At 46.1% G+C, this 19,313-nt stretch overlaps 1 protein-coding gene across 8 annotated transcripts in view; it reads left to right on the forward strand.

Moving 5' to 3' along the window:
* Positions 1-3,566: 3,566 nt before the first annotated feature.
* Positions 3,567-19,313, forward strand: part of TRIM44 (tripartite motif containing 44) — a 106,573-nt gene continuing 90,826 nt past the window's right edge. For 3 of the 8 annotated variants that reach the window (XR_007357028.2, XR_007357029.2, XR_007357030.2), the window contains exons 1-2: positions 3,574-4,348; positions 16,182-16,259. Coding sequence is in view for 5 of the 8 variants with exons in the window: in XM_075129517.1 (XP_074985618.1) it covers positions 3,980-4,348; positions 16,182-16,259 (447 nt within the window). In the remaining 3 variants the exon portion in view is untranslated. Of the gene's footprint in view, positions 4,349-16,181; positions 16,260-19,313 lie in introns of all 8 variants that reach the window. The other 5 variants (XM_048852376.2, XM_075129519.1, XM_075129517.1 and 2 more) reach the window with 4 other exon arrangements.

A 19,313-nucleotide genomic window follows, 5' to 3' on the forward strand; every position in this document is an offset into this window, starting at 1 on the left:
CTCCTTACAATGTGTATGATAATCAAGTTGGGCCATTTCCAGCACAAATCCAGGTTTTCTCACCCTCCCCCCCACCCCCCACAAACTCACTCTCCTGCTGGTAATAACTTGGATTTGTGCTGGAAATGGCCCACCTTGATTATCATACACATTGTATCCGATGAAGTGAGCTGTAGCTCACGAAAGCTCATGCTCAAATAAATTGGTTAGTCTCTAAATTGCCACAAGTACTCCTTTTCTTTTTGGATAAGCTATTACCAGCAGGAGAGTGAGTTTGTGTGTGTGTGTGGTTTTTGGAGGGGGGGGTGAGAAAACCTGGATTTGTGCTGGAAATGGCCCACCTTGATTATCATACACATTGTAAAGAGAGTGGTCACTTTGGATGGGCTATTACCAGCAGGAGAGTAAGTTTGTGTGTGTGTGTGGGGGGGGGGGGGGGGCAGAGGGTGAGAAAACCTGGATTTGTGCTGGAAATGGCCCAACTTGATTATCATACACATTGTAAGGAGAGTGATCACTTTAGATAAGCTATTACCAGCAGGAGAGTGGGGTGGGAGGAGGTATTGTTTCATGGTCTCTGTGTATATAATGTCTTCTGCAGTTTCCACAGTATGCATCCGATGAAGTGAGCTGTAGCTCATGAAAGCTTATGCTCAAATAAATTGGTTAGTCTCTAAGGTGCCACAAGTACTCCTTTTCTTTTTGCAAATACAGACTAACACGGCTGTTACTCTGAAACCTACAATTAACACAATTCATCAAACAGCATTTGTGGATTATGGTCAGGCAATATAGGCAGTGTAGAGGTTAAATCACAGTTTTTCTAATGAGACTAGCAGTTTACATTCTTTCATGAGCACGGAATATTAGCAACAGCTGGGATTCTTTCATTCACAATATTCTGAAATGGATTTATTCTGCAAGGGGACATCACATTTCGCTGCAGTAAGCTCTAATAGGACAAGATATTGGCTAATATAGCAACAGCAGAAGATCAGATTAGGTGATCTTGTGGGCACACCTGGTAAAATGAAATCAGTCAGTCTAGCTGCATATGAATATTGTATATATTGTGTGCAGGATTATCTGCATTAGACTGTGTATAATGCTAACTAGCTAAAAGCTCCCCTGCCCCTTCTTGAGTTTACTCCTTTCATTACTTCTCCAGGAAAAGCAAATTTCTCATTACTTACTAATCAGTATACCCAAAGTTAGAGTGATATGGAAATAAAGAAATAGCTCACTGATCACATGAAAAGGTTCCATGCATGGAGGGAAAACCAGCATCCACTTAGCAAAGGAAAGTAACTGCCACATGGGCTGACAAAGCTTCTGTAATGTTTGTGAAAATATTGTTCCAAGGGAAGATGCAGAGTAAGGGGTCCCAGTTTGCACTTAATAGAAAACACTTCCCCTTGTGACAGCCCCAGATAGGTGTTAATGGATTCTCATTAATACCTTAGTTCACTGTGTGCTGAACATATGAGGCTGTATTCTGATCTCAGTAATACCAGGGTAAATTGGAGGTAGCTCAGTGTATTTTCCTCCAGTGTAACTGAGATCAGAATCTAGCCCAAGGTGCACTGGCTGCAAAGTTCAGCTACGTATTCCAATCATTTGAAGCAGAAGAAAAACTGGATTTGCAAAAACTGTTGAAGACACTGGGACAATCTTAATGTTGCCATCCCTCACAGTTTTATTGCAAATGACCAATCTTCACAATCTTATTGCAAGTCTCACAATATCTGGAGCTTTTCTTAAAGCCTAGCTTCTAGATCCATGTGATTAGACAAAAAAAAGTAGCGTTTTTTAAGCCCTCAGGGTTGCCGAGAAACACTTGAAAATGTGACCCCGCAGTGCAACCTGCAGACTCAGAAACCAAAGGAAAATAAAAATAACCTTTTTAAAAAATTGTGATTTTTTTTTTAAGCCAAACTCAGGATTTGGGGGAGGAGAGGAGCTGTACAAGGCCACACCGCACAGAAGTCACTATTTTGAAGAGTGCACTGCCCTGCCCTCACTGGAGTGACCTCGCATGCAGGGTGTGTGTGAGGTCACACCAGCAGAGGCGAAGCATAGAGTTCTTCAAAATGGCAGCCCCCATCCATGATACCAGACAAAACTGCGTCCAGTTTTGTCTCCATACTGGAAAGGGGACGCAACCACGGAAAAAGAGGGGTTTCTGGTTTAAAGCCAGATGAATGGCCTGCCTAGATGGAGGTCTTGCTCCAGATTCTGTTACCAGATCTCAATGCTGGCAGCAAAGCAGAATATTTGGTAGCATCATGTAGCTAGAAGGGAGTTGGAAGGTCTCAGGCCTGCTGTGAGAATAGTGGCTTCCTAAAACGGTGTAACTCATACGTTCCTATTGGTATTGCTATTAGGTTTCTAATCCTCGAGGCCACTACAGACAAGGGGCCTGATTCTTTTCTTGCTTAAGCAAGCAAAACTCCACTGGCTTCACAGCAGTTATTCCCCACTGATGCTAGGGTGACTAGGTGTCTGGTTTTGACCAGAACACACAGTCAAAAAGGGACCCTGGCGGCTCCACCCAGCACCGATGACCAGGCCGTTAAATGTCCTGTGGGTCTAAGGCAGGCTAGTCCCTACCTGTCCTGGCTCTGCACTGCGCCCCAGAAGCAGCCAGCAATTCTGGCTCCTAGACAAGGGGGACCCACCAGGCTCCGTACGTTACCTCCGCCCTGACCACTGTCTTTGCACTCCCATTGGCCGGGAACCATGGCACAGCACAGAGTTAGCACAGGCAGAAAGCCTACCTTAGCCCCTGCACTGCGTCATTGACTGGGAGCCGCCAGGGATAAGCCCGTGCTCCAACCCCTGCCCCAGCCCTGAGCCCCCCCCAAAACGCAGAGCCCCCTTCTGCACCCCAAACCCCTCATCCCTGGCCCCATCCCAGAGCCCACATCCCCAGATGGAGACCTCACCCCTCCTGCACCCCAACGCAGAGTCTCCTCCCACACCCTGAACCCTGCGTCCTCAGCCCCACCCCAGAGTCTGCACCCCCCTCCTAGTGAAAGCGACGGAGGGAGGGGGAATGTAGTGGGGGGGGAGGGCCTCAGGGAAGGGGTGGGGCTAGGGTGTTTGGTTTTGTGTAATTAGACAGATGGCAACCCTAACTGATGCTGAACTTAGTCTCTAAGCACCTTGCCCTAGGAAACATACAACAGAGTGAGATTTTTAAATGAGTCACTGAAACGGAGTGTTGTTGCCACCGTGTTGGTCCCACACCTGAAGCAGAGCTCTGTGTAAGCCTGAAAGCTTTGTCTCTCTCTCACCAACAGAAGCTAGTCCAATAAAAGATATTACCTCACCCACCTTGTCTCACTGACACACACACACACATTTTTCATCATACCAAGAGGGAGATACTTTAAAAAAAAAACTACCTTAAAATTTAATCCCAGCAGGTGAGGGATTTCCCCTTCAAATCAGCATGTTCTGAGAGAGCTGATGCTTCCTGCGGTCTTAAAGGGAGGAGAGGGGAAAGAAGAAGAAGAAAAAAAAAGGCCACTGCCACTTTAAATGACTCAGGAAGTAAAAACCAGGATGGCCTGAACTTTAAAAGTGAAAGTAGCTGCTAATGTGCATTGGGCCCTGCTGCTTGGTTTAAGGGAGCAACTGAGATCCCAGCACCCTGCTCGTGAAAACTCAGGGGAGTGAGGTTATTCTGGCGTGTTAAATCCCAGTTGCTCAGAAGGTGGGAGACGGAGGGGGATCAGGCCGGGAGCTCAGCCAGAAACAGGAGAGGGATTGTGGCTGGAGAAGAGGAAGCAGAGCAACTGGGCCGTTCAAGTGTCGCAGGGCAGAGAGCAGCTGGAGGCTTGTGCTGGAAGCGGGGAAGCCGCTTCCCAGCAGAGAGGCAGCAGTTATCCCCCCGAGCTGAGAGCTGCGGCAGGAAAGCGACCAGGCCGGGCAGGGGGCTGCAGCCCCAGCCAGGCCACCCCGGGAGAGGCTCGCCATGGCCTCTGAGGCGGGGGAGCGCGCCGAGGAGCTTCCCCCCGACGGCACGTGCGATGTCTGCGAGCCCGATGAAGCCAAGAGCGCGGTGGGGGTGTGCGAGGAGTGCGGCTTCTCCTTCTGCCAGCCCCACGCCGAGGAGCACGGCCAGAAGTTCGCGGCCCACCGCCTGCGGGGCCCCGCCTCGGGCGGCGAGGAGCTGGAGGAAGAGGCGCCCAAGCTGGAGCGGAAGAAGTGCGAGGAGCACGGGCAGGAGCTGAGCCTGTACTGCAAGGAGCACGAGAAGATCATCTGCGTGCTGTGCGCCGTCACCGGCAACCACCGGCAGCACCAGCTCATCACCCTGGATGAAGCCTACCAGGCCATGAGGGTAAGCGCCCCTCCGTCCCTGCCTCGAGCCTCTCCAACAGGGGCAGGGCTCCTCCTGCCTTCCCCCGGTTTCTCACCGCCCTGGGACCTTCTCCTCTGCTCTGGGGGTGTCGGAGGAGGAGCTCCACTGAAGTGGCAGCATTGCACCGATGTTGTGAGTGGAGCCCCATTGCACACCCTGGGGAAACTGAGGCGCGAAGAGGGGCAGTCGCTCTCTTTGCTGGGCTGTTACGCAGTGTGTCAGTTTCAGGGTCCAGTATAGCCTGCCAGAATGTGCGTGGTGGTGTTAAGCCAGACTCACTGTTGCCCCATGTGTCCTCACCCCTCATGGCTCCCCATCACACTGACCCATAAACAGAAGGCTGGAAAGAGATGGCGAAAGAAGGGGCAAAGGGGCTTTAGAGCAGGCCCAAGGTACCTCTTTAGGATGGTGTAATCTCATGTCTGCCCCATACCAGTGCAAGAGACAGTCCACACTCATATATTGGGTGTTGGTTGCCTGAGATGGTCCTGCACTCCAGCAGTTCCCCATTGCCACAAGCTCCTTTGGGACTATGGTATTAGGGGATGTAAAATTAGGTTAATGCTCAGGACTGCAGTATTCTGCATCGGAAGCTGAACTGGCCCCTGATACTCCTGAACAAGGGAGGCACAAGCAACCTCCCCTTCGCCTTTTTGTCGGTATAGAGGTTAATTCCCCTGATGATACCCAGGAGTTCGTAGGCTATCATGGGCTTGATTTTCCTCTTGCACAAGTTGACACTGGAGTAACGCCACTGATGCCAGTGAAGTTGCTTTTCAATCCCATCAGAACCTCAAGAGAGTAAGGCCTCTATCTTTTTGTCTTTACAGTGCACCCAGGAAACGGACATAACCAAATTCTCTATTGTGTATTGCTGCTGACAATCCACATATAAGTCACAGCCAACTTTTGCAGTGTCGAGTTGTGAAGCTTTCATTTGGACCCATCAGTAGGCTGCATATTGGAAGCATGGTTGTTAATGCACTCTAAGGCCTGATCCATGCTGCAAAGTTTTATCTGTAAAACTTGCCTTCTGTTGGCCCACAGGCTGTATGCAGTGTGTTCCTTCTTAGAGATCCTAGGGAGGTTTTGTCTTTCAGCATTTCCATGCCTGCCCCAAAGGGATGGTTTGTGGTGTCTTTAATATCCTTGGCAAAGCAATAATTTCTGGGACCTTTTTCCACATACTGGCATCACATCTGACCTGCCCTTCCTCTGATGAGGGCATTTTCTATACTGAAATGAAGTGAGTTAGAAACGAAATCCCAGGGTCTGTCACTGCAGACTCAAAAAGCAACCAGTCAGACCAAGGTTCTTTTCTCTGCTTCTGTGTTACTTGGGGCAGCTACAGGGACATATGTGAGTTGGCCCCAGGGAGTTATCAATAGACTGCTTCTTTCTCCATCTCTTCCCACCCTTCTGTTTATGGGTGAGTAAGATGGGCAGTCATAAGGGGAGAGGACACATGAGACAAGAATCAAGAAAGAAGAGAGGGGGAAGAAAACATACATGGTTTAGAGAGTAGGGAAAGAGACGTGGTGAGATGGCAGCAACAGTGCTGGGGCATTGGCATGTGAGGACATAGAGAAAGGTAACCAGCCACCAATCAGTTGTAAAGAGCATCTCCAATGGTGGGACAAAACATGGGAACTATGGAATAAAATCCATAGGCAAGCAGCTCTCGGTAAATGTAATATTGCTGGGTTTCCTTGGGACAACTGTTTGTCCTCCCCTCCTGTATTCTATCTGTCTGCTCCAGTCTGATGTTTAGAGAGGCTATTGACATGTATAAGCCTCTTATTCTCTGAAGTGGGAAATTCTTGCATATTTCAGTAGCCTGCTGTTGCAGTGTGCCCTGGCAAATCAAGACACAGCTGGTAGTTTAATTTTAGGCCTCCCTTCCAGCCTTCATGATTGTTTTTCTGCAATCCCCTGAAAAGTGCTGCTCTGTCTCTTAGGAAGTGTGGGAGTTTTTAAAGACATGGTGTTAATTTTCTAAGTATCAAAATAGAAAGGGGGGAAAATACACAGACATGCTGCTTCCTCTTTGTTCACTGCAGATTTATTTGCTCCATTAACAGGCAAAATGACTAGCTAAAGGACTGGTAGCTCCTCTGGGTACATCTACACTGCAGCTGCGAGCTTAGAGGGTCGAGTGGGCTGGAGATCCCGAGCTCCAGCCCATGCTGCTAAGCCCACACTGCTATTTTAAGTGTGCTAACAAGCTCTGCTAGCTCAAATCCATCTACCCAGGCTGAGAGGCTTGCTCCCTGCTGCAGTGTAGACATACCTTCGGCCTACCCTGCTGTTGCCTTTCAGCTGCACATTTCTGAAGCCTTCTCCCATAGTTCCATAAAGCATGGACTGGATGATTCAGGGGGATTGGTAGTAAGATATTAAAAGCCTCTAAGTTGTATCCAACTCATTAGTTGCTGCTGTTGATTAGCTGAGAGTTTCTACCATCTGATGGCTGCTGGGTGGCCTGTGTGAAATACATTTGTTGGCTCATTCCAGTCTCACGGTCTAAATAATAAATATTGCTAGTGCCCGTAGCGCTGTTGTTGGCAGTCTCAGCAGAAGGGCCACTGAGAGCAGGCTCCTCTCCAACTCTGAGAGTTGGTCCCTTTGATCTGGGTTGCAGCCCATGGGGAAAGCCTGTCTGGCTGCTTTCCTTGCATTGCCTGTTTTCTGTCTCAAGTTGGGACTTCAGTCTCCAGGGCTGTCAAGACAGCTCCTGTTCTAAGCACTAAATTCACATGCACAATGTTTTCTTGAAGAGGTGGGTGGGGGAGAGATCTACAAATTCTGCAGGAATGCTTCCAAGCCCATCCGTGTTTCAGTGTCTCAGATTGTTATTGTGCTTCCCTTAGAAGAAGTGAAAGCTTCTGTAACAAAGACTCCACTAGCTGCAATCCATCCACAATCCACCCATTCGCAGAGGTGAAGGGGCTGGATAACAGACTGAAATCTTGTTCTTGTTTGTCAAAGTCCTTCTTTGGCTAAGGGTTCCAAGTCCCAGAAAATTAAAGATGGGCCTGACCTGCTAAATTGGAATCTGAATCCAAGCATTGCCAGGGTTGGAGGAGGTGAAGGGTGGTGGTTCTGTTAATGAATTTTTGGTTTGAAAGAGAAGTATATGGTCTGACCCCTGGAGAGAACCTTATGTTTTTTTGAAATTGGTATTGGATTTTCTTTTGGCGCTCGAGTAGTTGCTGATTAGAACAAGGCAAGTAATGCAACAGGATTAATGAATGCCCATTTCATTGAGGGACTTACTTCAGATGTGCTGAACACCCATAGCTTCCAGTGACTTGAACTGGAGCTGTGGGTCCTTAGCATCCCTTTAAAAACAAGGGGTAGGATCCTTCCCCCTGCCCCCTCCATTCCAGCTCCTTTGTTCAGGGTAAAAAGGCTGAAATGGTGTAAGCGGCTCTAAAAGCCCCGGATCTGGAAGGGACAGGTCTGGGGCAGGTATTGTGGAGACAGCCATAAGGAGTCCTTGAGAGTTAGCCTTCACAAGCCCTGGCATTGGGGGCAGGGGTGACAGGGTGTGTTGCAGCAAGTAGACAGTTTGGGGCAGTGTTGCCAGTTTAGCAAATTTGTTGCTAATCTAGCATCTTTTTAGGTCTTCAAAAGATTTTTTTCAGGCTTTCCTGTACCAAGTCTCTGAACAGTGACTTATAAATAAATTTGTGGATACTCTGGTGACACTTGCTTTTGCCCATGCTCAGGGAGTGAGCTTCAGTTCCGGTCAGGCCTTGCTTGGAGTTGGAGGCACCTGTCCATGCGCACGTCAGGGGTGTCAGAATTTGGCAGGAGGGGAGCGAGGGGAAATGCAGTGACACCAGTTGCTCCTTGCATACCTGTAGGCAGCGGCAAGCAGCTGCTGCAGTCTGACCTGTTGTCACTCAGGACCCAGCTGTGTGGAGGATGGAGCCTCTGGCTGCAAATGGTCCCACTGGGCTCAGCAGGGAAGAGACTCTCAGCACTGAGCTACCTGCCTCCCCCACCTCTTGCAGGCACTTACCATGCAGCACCTTGCATTCCTGTAGACACGCAGCACCCACCAGCCCCTGGCATCCCCCAGACACCCAGCACACATCAATCCCCCCATAGACGTTGATCACCCACAGCCCTTTACAAAGGGTCATTTACGATGAATGTGGAATCAACATCATCTCAACACAACAACCAAATACAACTCAAATAGATCCTGAATCCTCTGCTGTGCAGCTGCGAAACATGGACATTATGTTGCTCAGACTGGACAAAGCTGGAGGCTTTCCACACAAAATGCCAACATCGTATATTGGGCATAAAGTGGAATGACTTTCTTTGTAATGCAGATGTTTACTGTTGCTCCAGTCTACAGACTACTGGGTCCATTGTCCATAACCAGCATTTTACGCTTTTTAGACATATCGCCAGAATGCCACAAGGCATTCCAGCAAACTCCATTTTCTGGGTGGCTTGTAACATCCAGGATATAATTCCGCTAACTGAGGAGTGGAGGCAACCCAGAGGCAGACCTCTTCCCCCTCCCCCCTCCCCCCCCCCAATTACATGGGTGCATCAAGTCTGTTCCAACATCGAACTTTCAGTTGGTTAAGCCCTTGCGGCCACACAGGAATGGACCAAATGGTGAACGAGTGGTATGGCAGATTGTTCAGCTAAGCATTGAAGAAGAAGAAGAAGAAGCAGCACCACCTGTTTAGCAGCCTTACCATCTCCTACACAGAATCTCTTGTCTGTCTGTCGGCCTTGTGTTACCCATAATGCTTCCCCAGAGCTCTGTCCACCCTCCGGCACTTCACCCAGAACACTTAAATCTTGTTACAGTATATCTGAAAGGGGAAACCTTTGCATGAGAACAGTCGGGTCCTTTTGTTGAAAAGGACAGTTCTATCTCCGCAGCCATGTGGAAGAAAGGCAATTGGTAGTCTTGATGCCTGTATTCACTTTATTTAAAATTTGGTTTTAATTATTTTAAAACTCCAATGAGTGCGTCTATAGCTGTCCTAATGTTTACCACATCTATCAGAGAAGCAGCCTTTTTCTTTTTAGCTTTTATACTTGTGGATTTTTATTTCAAATTGCATGCTACAGTAGCATTCAAAAGTGTGACATTTACAACTGACTCCGCCACAAGTTGAATAAAACCCATACTGAATCATTCAGGGGCACACTGATGTAATTCATATGTTGATCACCTTTTTCCAAAAATTACAAAAAGAAACAAGGAGAGAGGAAATATTTCATTAAAATGTGTCCCTGCAAACAAATCTATAAAGCTTTACCAAGTAGCAAGACATTTCAGTCATGTTTCAGAGTAGCAGCCGTGTTAGTCTGTATCTGCAAAACGAACAGGAGTACTTGTGGCACCTTAGAGACTAACAAATTTATTAGAGCATAAGGTTTCGTAGGCTACAGCTCACTTCATTGGATGCATAGAATGGAACACAGAGTAAGAAGATATATATATACATACAGATAAGTTGGAAGTTGCCATACAAACTGTGAGAGGCTAGTGTTGGTTACAAGACTGCTCCTGTTTAGGAAAAGATGGAGGGGCTGCCCCCGCTGAAGTCCATGACTTCACTAGCAGTGGAGTCAGGCATCAAATCCAGAAAGTAGTGTGGAGGTGGGGCTTCTTTGTACCATGCGATGACAGCAGCCAATAGAAAACGATCACCCGGATAGCCACAGTCTGATAAAATACAGGCTCTTGGGAGTTTAGAGAGTTTTTTGCTCCATCTGGAGACTTTTCAAGGTCCAGATGGTGACTTTCACTGAGTGGTGGTTGCAACACTGACCCAGAGCACAGCCCCTGGAGGTTGCCATAACTTAGGCTTTTAGCCACCTGAGCCCTGACCCCGTCTCTTCTTGGGCAGCATAGAATCGCACCCCTGGCACATGTTTTCCTGTTTTAAATTTTTTTTATCCCAAAGTTCACAGACTAAATTAACTGCATACACTCCTGGTTCATATTTACCCACATCTAACCATGTTGCTCCCATCTCTATTACAGATAAAGATACTAGGTGCAATTTTAATTTCCTTAGAGCACTGTTTCTTGAAATGAACTAGCAATTTCTTGTTGTTCATCCTGCTTCTTACTGAGTTCCTAGCAGGGTGTCTATATCTAACTTCACCTGCTATAGAAGTTCTGTCCTGCAGGATACTGAGTGCTCTGGACTCAGTGAAATCAGTGAGCATTGAGATTTCTCTGTACCCTTATTTGTGAAATGGTAGGCCTGCAGTACTAAGTATGTAATCGATCTGCTTCAGTCAGGTGGGTGGAGGGATAAAGTTGGTTAGGTTTTTGCAAACTTCAAATTGCTGGCTGTACTCCTGTATCCACAGTGGAGAGAGAATCTTTAATGGGTAAGAAACATTTTTAGCAGTGGCTTGGATTGTCCTAGTTTTAGAATGTGTGTTCAGACTCAACTCTCCTTTCCAAAAGAGCATGCTCCAAATAATGGCATTGATACCTTGTGAACAGGTGAGAATAACCAGCCCTGTATGACTTTCAAAAGTCATACTCGGATAGCTTATTTATCCAAAATATTTTGGATGATGTTTTAATGCTATGGAAGAGCCACATGGCAAGTGAAACGAAAGACTCAGGAAATGCCCCAAGCTGATCCTAGTCTCTGAACTAGGATCATAGGAGCTACTGTGGAGGATCTAGAGCACAGAAGTTTACATCAGATGGAACATGCTCAAATCTCTCTGCTTTGACATTTAATGTCTTTTGAGAGGAAAAATGCTCTTGTTTTCTGTCTCTGGGTGTGTGATAAGGATCATTGGGATTGTCATAAATATAAAGGGAAGGGTAAACCCCTTTGAAATCCCTCCTGGCCAGGGGAAAGCTCCTCTCACCTGTAAAGGGTTAAGAAGCTAAAGGTAACCTCGCTGGCACCTGACCAAAATGACCAATGAGGAGACAAGATACTTTCAAAAGCTGGGAGGAGGGAGAGAAACAAAGGGTCTGTGTGTCTGTCTATATGCTGTTTTTCTGCCGGGGATAGACCAGGAATGGAGTCTTAGAACTTTTAGTAAGTAGTCTAGCTAGGTATGTGTTAGATTATGATTTCTTTAAATGGCTGAGAAAAGAACTGTGCTGAATAGAATAACTATTTCTGTCTGTGTATCTTTTTTGTAACTTAAGGTTTTTCCTAGAGGGGTTCTCTGTTTTTGAATCTAATTACCCTGTAAGGTATCTACCATCCTGATTTTTCAGGGGGGATTTCTTTATTTCTATTTACTACTATTTTTATTAAGTCTTCTTGTAAGAAAACTGAATGATTTTTCATTGTTCTCAGATCCAAGGGTTTAGGTCTGTGGTCACCTATGCAAATTGGTGAGGCTTTTTATCCAACATTTCCCAGGAAAGGGGGGGGGGTGCAAGTGTTGGGAGGATTGTTCATTGTTCTTAAGATCCAAGGGTCTGGGTCTGTAGTCACCTAGGAAATTGGTGAGGCTTTTTACCAAACCTTGTCCAGGAAGTGGGGTGCAAGGTTTTGGGAAGTATTTTGTGGGAAAATACGCGTCCAAACAGCTCTTCCCCAGTAACCAGTATTAGTTTGGTGGTGGTAGCGGCCAATCCCAAGGACAAAGGGTGGAATATTTTGTACCTTGGGGAAGTTTTGACCTAAGCTGGTAAAGATAAGCTTAGGAGGTTTTTCATGCAGGTCCCCACATCTGTACCCTAGAGTTCAGAGTGGGGAAGGAACCTTGACAGGGATGCTGCTTGCATTGTTTAAATCACTCTGCCTTCTGTCTCGTGTCAGACTAGTCCTTCAGGACACTTGCCATTGGTACCTCATTGGAAAAACTTCTATTTGGAAACAATCCTGCTTATACCATATTTTAATAGTTTATTTGGTTGATTACTTGGAGCACCTGTATACAAATAAGATCTTTGTTGCTTTTGATTTTTGTCTGTTCCTGCTGCTTCTGCCCCCTTTGAAATCCTAATTGTTAAGGGGCTTATTCCTTCACCCACTTCCTTCCCTGGTCCTTCTCGCATGAACAGAGAGCAACAATACCCGAAGTCCAAAGGTGCAAACAATTCGATGTTTATTGGGGTGAACTTCCAGCGAGCATGATTCCAGTTTCCTTCCTTAGTGTCCCTCTTCCCAGCTCTGACACCACAGAGGCTTACCTGTGTCCCTTTTCCCATTTCCCCCTTTAGCTAAACATGATTCCAATTTCCCCACCACCATTCCCTGTTCCCATTTCCCACCCATGCACACACTCACTTCCTGATTGACTGCAGATTGTATAGTAAAACTTGAGATCCGCTTAGCTATACCTTAACCAATCATTTTCCTGAAATTTAACTAACCAATCCTAACATATTGTAACATGATTATGTAACCAATCATATCCCACCACCTTAATTAGTTTACACCCAGCAAAATTAATTATATAGCAGACAGGAACAATCATAGAACCAGTCAGAGATTATACAGACAAACAATAGCAAAGTGGGAACTCTAGTGACAAAACAATACAGAAGTGAGGATTTCACATCCCAGCTATTGATAAGTGAGTTCTTGCCAGACAGGATGCTTTCCGACGAAGTGAGCTGTAGCTCACGAAAGCTTATGCTCAAATAAATTTGTTAGTCTCTAAGGTGCCACAAGTACTCCTTTTCTTTTAGCGAATACAGACTAACATGGCTGCTACTCTGAAACCCATCAAACTAAGTTTCCTTTTACATCTTCTAGGCACTTCCCTTTCTCTGGAGGCAATAGGCATTATCAGGACAGGATTGTATTCCTAACAGCCCAATAGCACCTTCTTTCAATGTGACTAGTTTGGAATATGAGGATGTGACCGGTCGCTTCCCAGCTTATGGCTGCCTCTGGTGCTTAGCCAAAGGCCTTAGCCTAAGTACAGGGCCTCAGACTGTCACAGTAAGAGAAGGACCTTACACTGGCAGACAGTGATTTTGATTCTTTCTTTTATACCTAGCTAAGTGATAAGAATACACCTAAATTCTTAGAGTCTAGGCCTTTACAGATAGGCCTGAATATCTGTATCCTAACACTAATCTGAACGTGTGATGTCATAATTGATTGCTCAAGGAACAGAGGATACTATGCCTGGAAACTGACTGGGGCTATATGAACACCTTAATTAGGTAGGCTTCAATGAGGAATGAGCAATAGAAGCAGATGACATTGTGAACACAGTATTTCTGTTTTGATGCAGCTGTCCCAAGTAATACTTCCTTTTTTTTTAAAGGAAGACATCGGAAACATTCACTATAAGCAGAATCATCCTGAAATGGAGGGGTGCATTTTGGGCTAAGGGACAGACCATGACGGATAGAATGGGAGCAGTTCAGAGCGGCTCCTCAGCAGCAATTACTGAAGAAATCCTGGCTGGTTCACCCAGGATACTTTCAGGAAGCAAAAGTTGCATCGCTGTTGCCATACCTTTTGAAAGAAGCCATTGCCCTTTGCAGAGGCCCAGCCTTCAGCTAAATCACTCCAGCCCTTGCCTCATCTTTTCCCATTTTAGAGCATTATCAAACCTCAGGAGCAACAGATGGGGTTTGAGAACTGGAGGATTGGGATTGTGGCTAGCCCTTGCATAAAACTGCACTGTTCCTAGGCTAGGGATTGAACTGGGGGGAGGAAGGAGTGCTATCCTCCCAAACACTGCCCACAAACCAAGCCTTGTCCATTTTGAGGCAGAGTGCAAAACGAAATAGACCAACCCTCCCCTCCACCCCAGTCCCATTTTCAGCTATTCTGGGTTTGGCTCAGTGATGTTTGAATATGTCTTTCCATTGTACAGAAGGAGCAGTGGGAACAGCACCCCACAGGACATGGCCACATTGGGTTTGTCTACACTGCAGCTGGGAGTGAGCCTCCCAACCCAGGAAGACAGATTTATGCTGGCAGGGCTCAAAGTAGTGCATTGAAAGTATCAGTGTGGACACTATGGCTCTGGTGGAAACTTGGGCTAGCTGCATGAGCTCCGATCCAGGGAGTCGGTTATGGCACCCGAGCTGCAACGTCTCACTGCTATTTTTGCGCTCTAGCTCAAGCCCTGTTAGCATAAGTCCATCCAGAGATGGCTGATACCTGCTAATGGGTGTGGAGGGGTAGGAGGCACAATTTAAAGGTCCCCTCCAACAGCTTGAGTCATGCGTCCCCCTCTTCCCTCAGTGGCCCCTCCCTGCAGCTTTCAGGTGTTTGCTGCTACTTCTCCCCGTGAAGCTAAAGCAACAGCCCCTCCCTGTAGCCCCCAGCTGTTTGCTGGTGCCTCTCCCTGTGGTTGCAGCTTGCCAGCTCCAGGAGCTGCTGCCCAAGGAGGAGGCCTGGCTGGCAAATGCTGGCATAAATTTGTGGGGGGGCACATGTCGCCCCTCCCCCCCCCCCACGCATCACCTCTGAGTCCATCTACCCAGGCCGGAAGGCTCTCTTCCAGCTGCAGTGTAGACAAATCCAGTGTGGCCCAACTACAATATGGCTCTTCCTTGGGGGGGGTTGGACCGCACCCCCAATCATGGTTGGACTCAGTTGGTTTGTTGGCTCTTGCTTGTGGGGCTCTTGGTTACTGCCTGTGCTGTTTTTCCTGTGTGCTTTTGGGGGTGCTGCTTCTGCCCCCGCAAGCAGGCAGTAAGAATTGTTGGCACTGTATTTCGGACTAGCAGTGGTGTCTGTCAGCTGGAGGTATCAGAGGCTCTAGGTTGTGGTGTGTCTGTCTGTCTCTCTTTTTCTCTTGGCTTTTGAGCCCAGTCATGTATTTGTATTTCGTGCCAGGGCCTCTCTGACCAGTGGTGCTGGTGACCACACAGGGTGGTCGCTGAGGAGATGAGGAAAAATTCAAAATGGCAGCTGGCAACAAAAAGTCCTGGCTTGCTGTGCAACTACAAGCATTTCTTGCACTGGAGTTGTGGGTAGCCTCTGCAGAGATGGACAATGAGGCTTACTTGCTTTCTTTTATCCCTTCTGTGCTGGTATAATAGAATGTTTTCCATGAGGTGTCAGTATTCTGATAGCTGCTGTAGATAGGTCTGACCCATGTCTTGGAGAAAACTGCCTTAAGATTGCTGTTTAACTCTTGTATTTGTCACTGCGATCATTCTCTGCAAAAAGTAAAATTACACTTATTTGAGAGGAACAGTTGAAGCAAAGGAAATGAATATTCCAGGGATTCCATAAGTGCCTATCACTTCACTTCTCTCTCCTGAAGTATGAACTCTTGATTGCTTCCTTAATTAGTTCTTTCCTTTTTTAATCTCTCTCTCTGCTCCGATTTATAAATGGATATACAAAAAGTGCAAGATTAAATTATCAGGCAGCCAGTGCTCATAATAGAATATAAATGTTACATGGACCCAGGCCACCCATTCTTGCAGATCCTTAGTAAGAGCCTTATCCTGTAAAGTGCTGAGTGCCTCCTGCAAGTTACTGAGCCATTGGCTTTAATACTAATTGAGAGGCAATGAGCATCTTCTAGGATTGGACCCTAATTCAGTGAACATGGGTGCAGCTGAGCCACGAGACGAAGCAATGAATGAGTCAGCCTGTGCAATTGCATTTAATTTTCATTCCAATAGTTTTCCCAGCTCACTTGGCGGCTTTTTTTTTTTCTTCCCCTTGTGCCTTTTGCCTGAACAAAAATAGTCCTAGAAGAGAAGGGAAATGTATTCATGGGCTCACTGCAACATGGCTGATAGAATTAGCTGAAAAATTGCTGCCTCCCATTGTCCTGTGAAAATCCTTGTTGTGCTTGGTAGAGTTAAAACGAGTACTGTTTAGTGACCTCTGTCCTCCCTTCCTTGTAGAATAGAGAACCCGTTGACCTGAAGGTGGCCATGCTGGAGATGGTGGAAAGGTTAAAGTTCAAGTGTGCAGACCCTAAAGTAAGTTACTGAAATGAATGTTTGTTTGAATGCGCGCGCTCTCTTTCGCCTTTCATTCTCCTTGAGCTAAGTGCAGTATATTGTTAATGACTATCTGAATCGTACATTGAGATCTAATTAAGCATGTCAATCAAAACACAGAAAGCAGACTTCTGATATGTCATATGTTTTCCCCTTCTATTTTATGACTTTGAACATACAATCATTAATTGTTTTCCCTCAACTGCAGACAAGTGTGTTGTTAATTTCCTTTGCAGTAGCACTTACCTTAAAGGCCTACACCCACTCTAAAATCATTGTAGCTAAACGAACTGTGAAAGGTCCACAACAAGTTGTACTGTTGCTAAGGTGGCACCAGAGAAACATGATCTATTGGGGAAACGAGGACAACAGTCTTCCTTCTGTCATCCAAGTGGAGATGATAACCAAGAGAATGTGCTAAGGCTCCACGTGACAAGGAATCTTGTCAGAAGATGTAAAGGTGACAATCTTCCTGCGAAAACAGACCTCCTGGAAAGAGAAGGGAAGGTATAACCTTTCAAGTGTATGTATTCCAGTGCAGAGTCGGGGAGTGGACTAAGAACTACCTACTGGTATACAGTGTTATTAACATGGACTCCCACTTGCTAGCCAAAACACTGCAATGGAAGTGGCATCTGCAAAGCTTCATTTGAGGGCCTGGGAGCGGTGGTCAGAAGGGGAAGCCACAAACGGGAATTATCATTGACAAACAACTCAGCAGGAGAGAGGAAAGAGGGCTTCTACTTCTCAACATTGTGGAAAGTATAAGGCATACTACATCAGCAAAATTGAGGCTAAAGTGGTTTATACAAGTGCTGGGAGCTATTCTCCTCTTGGAGGTGGTTTTATTACAGTGCTGGAGCCACGACTACACAGCCACGGATGCCACAGCAGCGCTTTAACGTCAGCTGTGTAGACATACCCTTAGACCAGCTATCAGGAAAAACTTCCAAGCGGCAAGATCTAGGAGGAGTCTCCTAAGGGAAGTTGCAGCAAGTCCCATTGCTTGATGTACTGAAAACACAATGGGACAAAATAGTAGCATAACAAAGGAGCCGTAATATATAGAGTATAATAGAACCAGTCAGTTACCAATACCAGAGTTACGAACTTGCCAGTCAATCACACACCTCATTTGGAACCAGAAGTACACAATCAGACAGAAGCAGAGACCCAAAAAAAAAGGGGAGGCAGCGGGGAATAAAGCACAGTACTGAGTTAAATGTAAACTACTAAAAATAATAAAGGGAGAGCAGCATTTTTGTTCTGCATAGTAAGATTTCAAAGCTGTATTAAGTCAATGTTCAGTTGTAAACTTCTGAAAGAACCATAACATTTTGTTCAGCATTACGAACATTTCAGAGTTACAAACAACCTCCATTCCCAAGATGTTTGTAACTCTGAGGTTCTACTGTAGGTGACTGGGTAGATCTTCCTTATCTCTTATCCTGTGCACTTATATTCTCTTGAAGTTTCCTGATTGTTTCCATATTTCCCTGCAGTTGCTAAATCATGTATTTACTTATTTGTAAGTACTTCCAGGGTTTGCATAGTGTATGGTAATTGTATTCTGCTTGCTCCACACTAAGGGGTGTTCAGTACTGGAATTCCAAAATGAGCTGGAGGAAAGTTGTGATCAAATGGATACTGAGTATACCGAACAAGATCATGGACTGTAATGTAACAAATTTTCTACTAACACCCAAATCTCACGTTAACTGGGCTTTGGTACAGTAGCTGGGGTGGCTGACTGCCCCCGTCCATTGTGGCCAACATCTATTTTTCCTTCTATAATAGACTATTTTGTGACCTGAGATGATTTTTTTTTTTTTTTCCCCCTGCTGTAATTCTCCTGGAACATCTGCTTGAACCAGAAACAAACGGCTGTTCATTCTCTGGATACTGCGTCGTTGCCTGAATGCTCTGGCCCAGAAATCATCCAGCATTTTGTTCCTGTAGCGTTTTTTCCCTGTAGCACTACAAGACTTGATTAATCCAAATGTTGAAGTCCCGCAGGCACTGTAGTTATTTTTAGCTTTAGAGCTCTGCAAAAGGTGAATGAAGATTTATGATTTCATCTAATATAAATCTAGAAGCTCTTCCCTTCCCTGCTAGGACTTGGATGGATTCCAGCAACCTCCTCCCCTCTCTTAAATAGCCTTTTATTTCTTTAATTATAAAGTTGAGAAGGGCCAGTGACTCCTTCAAGGTCCTAAGGTGCATGGATGAAATAGGTACAACATATAATGTTAGGAATTTCTGCGTATGGCTGCTTTCTTTTGGGGATTATAAATTGGCATTTGCAAACACCCATTTATTTTGTGCATTGGTTCGATGTCTTGGGGGTGGGAGGAAGAGGAGGCTGGAGTGGTGAAAGAGACTGGTTAGGCTAGTGATGAACCTTAAAAAGTTTGGAGATCCATTTTGGACGCTTACCTAAAGTTCTAAGGATCACTTATTTGAATATCTCCTTAAGAATGGCCTCCATCTTTATGCCACCTTTCCATTTCCCTATGTACTTCATCTTTTACAGTTGGCTTTCAGAGACGCTGACTCTTATTCTGAGGGGATAAACCTTAGAACAGGGGTCGGCAACCTTTCAGAAGTGGTGTGCCGAGTCTTCATTTATTCACCTTAATTTAAGGTTTTGCGTGCCAGTAATTCATTTTAATGTTTTTTAGAAGATCTGTCTTTATAAGTCTATATATTATATAACTAAACTATTGTCATATGTAAAGTAAACAAGGTTTTCAAAATGTTTAAGAAGCTTCATTTAAAATTAAATTTAAAATACTGATCTTATGCCGCCGGCCTGCTCAGCCCGCTGCCAGCCTGGGATTCCGTTCACTTAAGCCGGCAGCAGGCTGGGCGGGGCCTGCGGCCAGGACCCTGGCTGGCAAGGGGCTGGCAGCCAGAACCCCAGACCAGCAGCGGGCTGAGAGGAGCTGGCAGCCGGGACCCCAGACTGTATAGCTGAGCCCGCTGCCAGTCTGGGGTCCTGGCCCTGCCCACACAGAGTGGGTACCTACCTTC

Source organism: Caretta caretta, chromosome 6 (genome assembly GCF_965140235.1).
Source record: "Caretta caretta isolate rCarCar2 chromosome 6, rCarCar1.hap1, whole genome shotgun sequence".
NCBI lineage: Eukaryota > Metazoa > Chordata > Testudines > Cheloniidae > Caretta > Caretta caretta.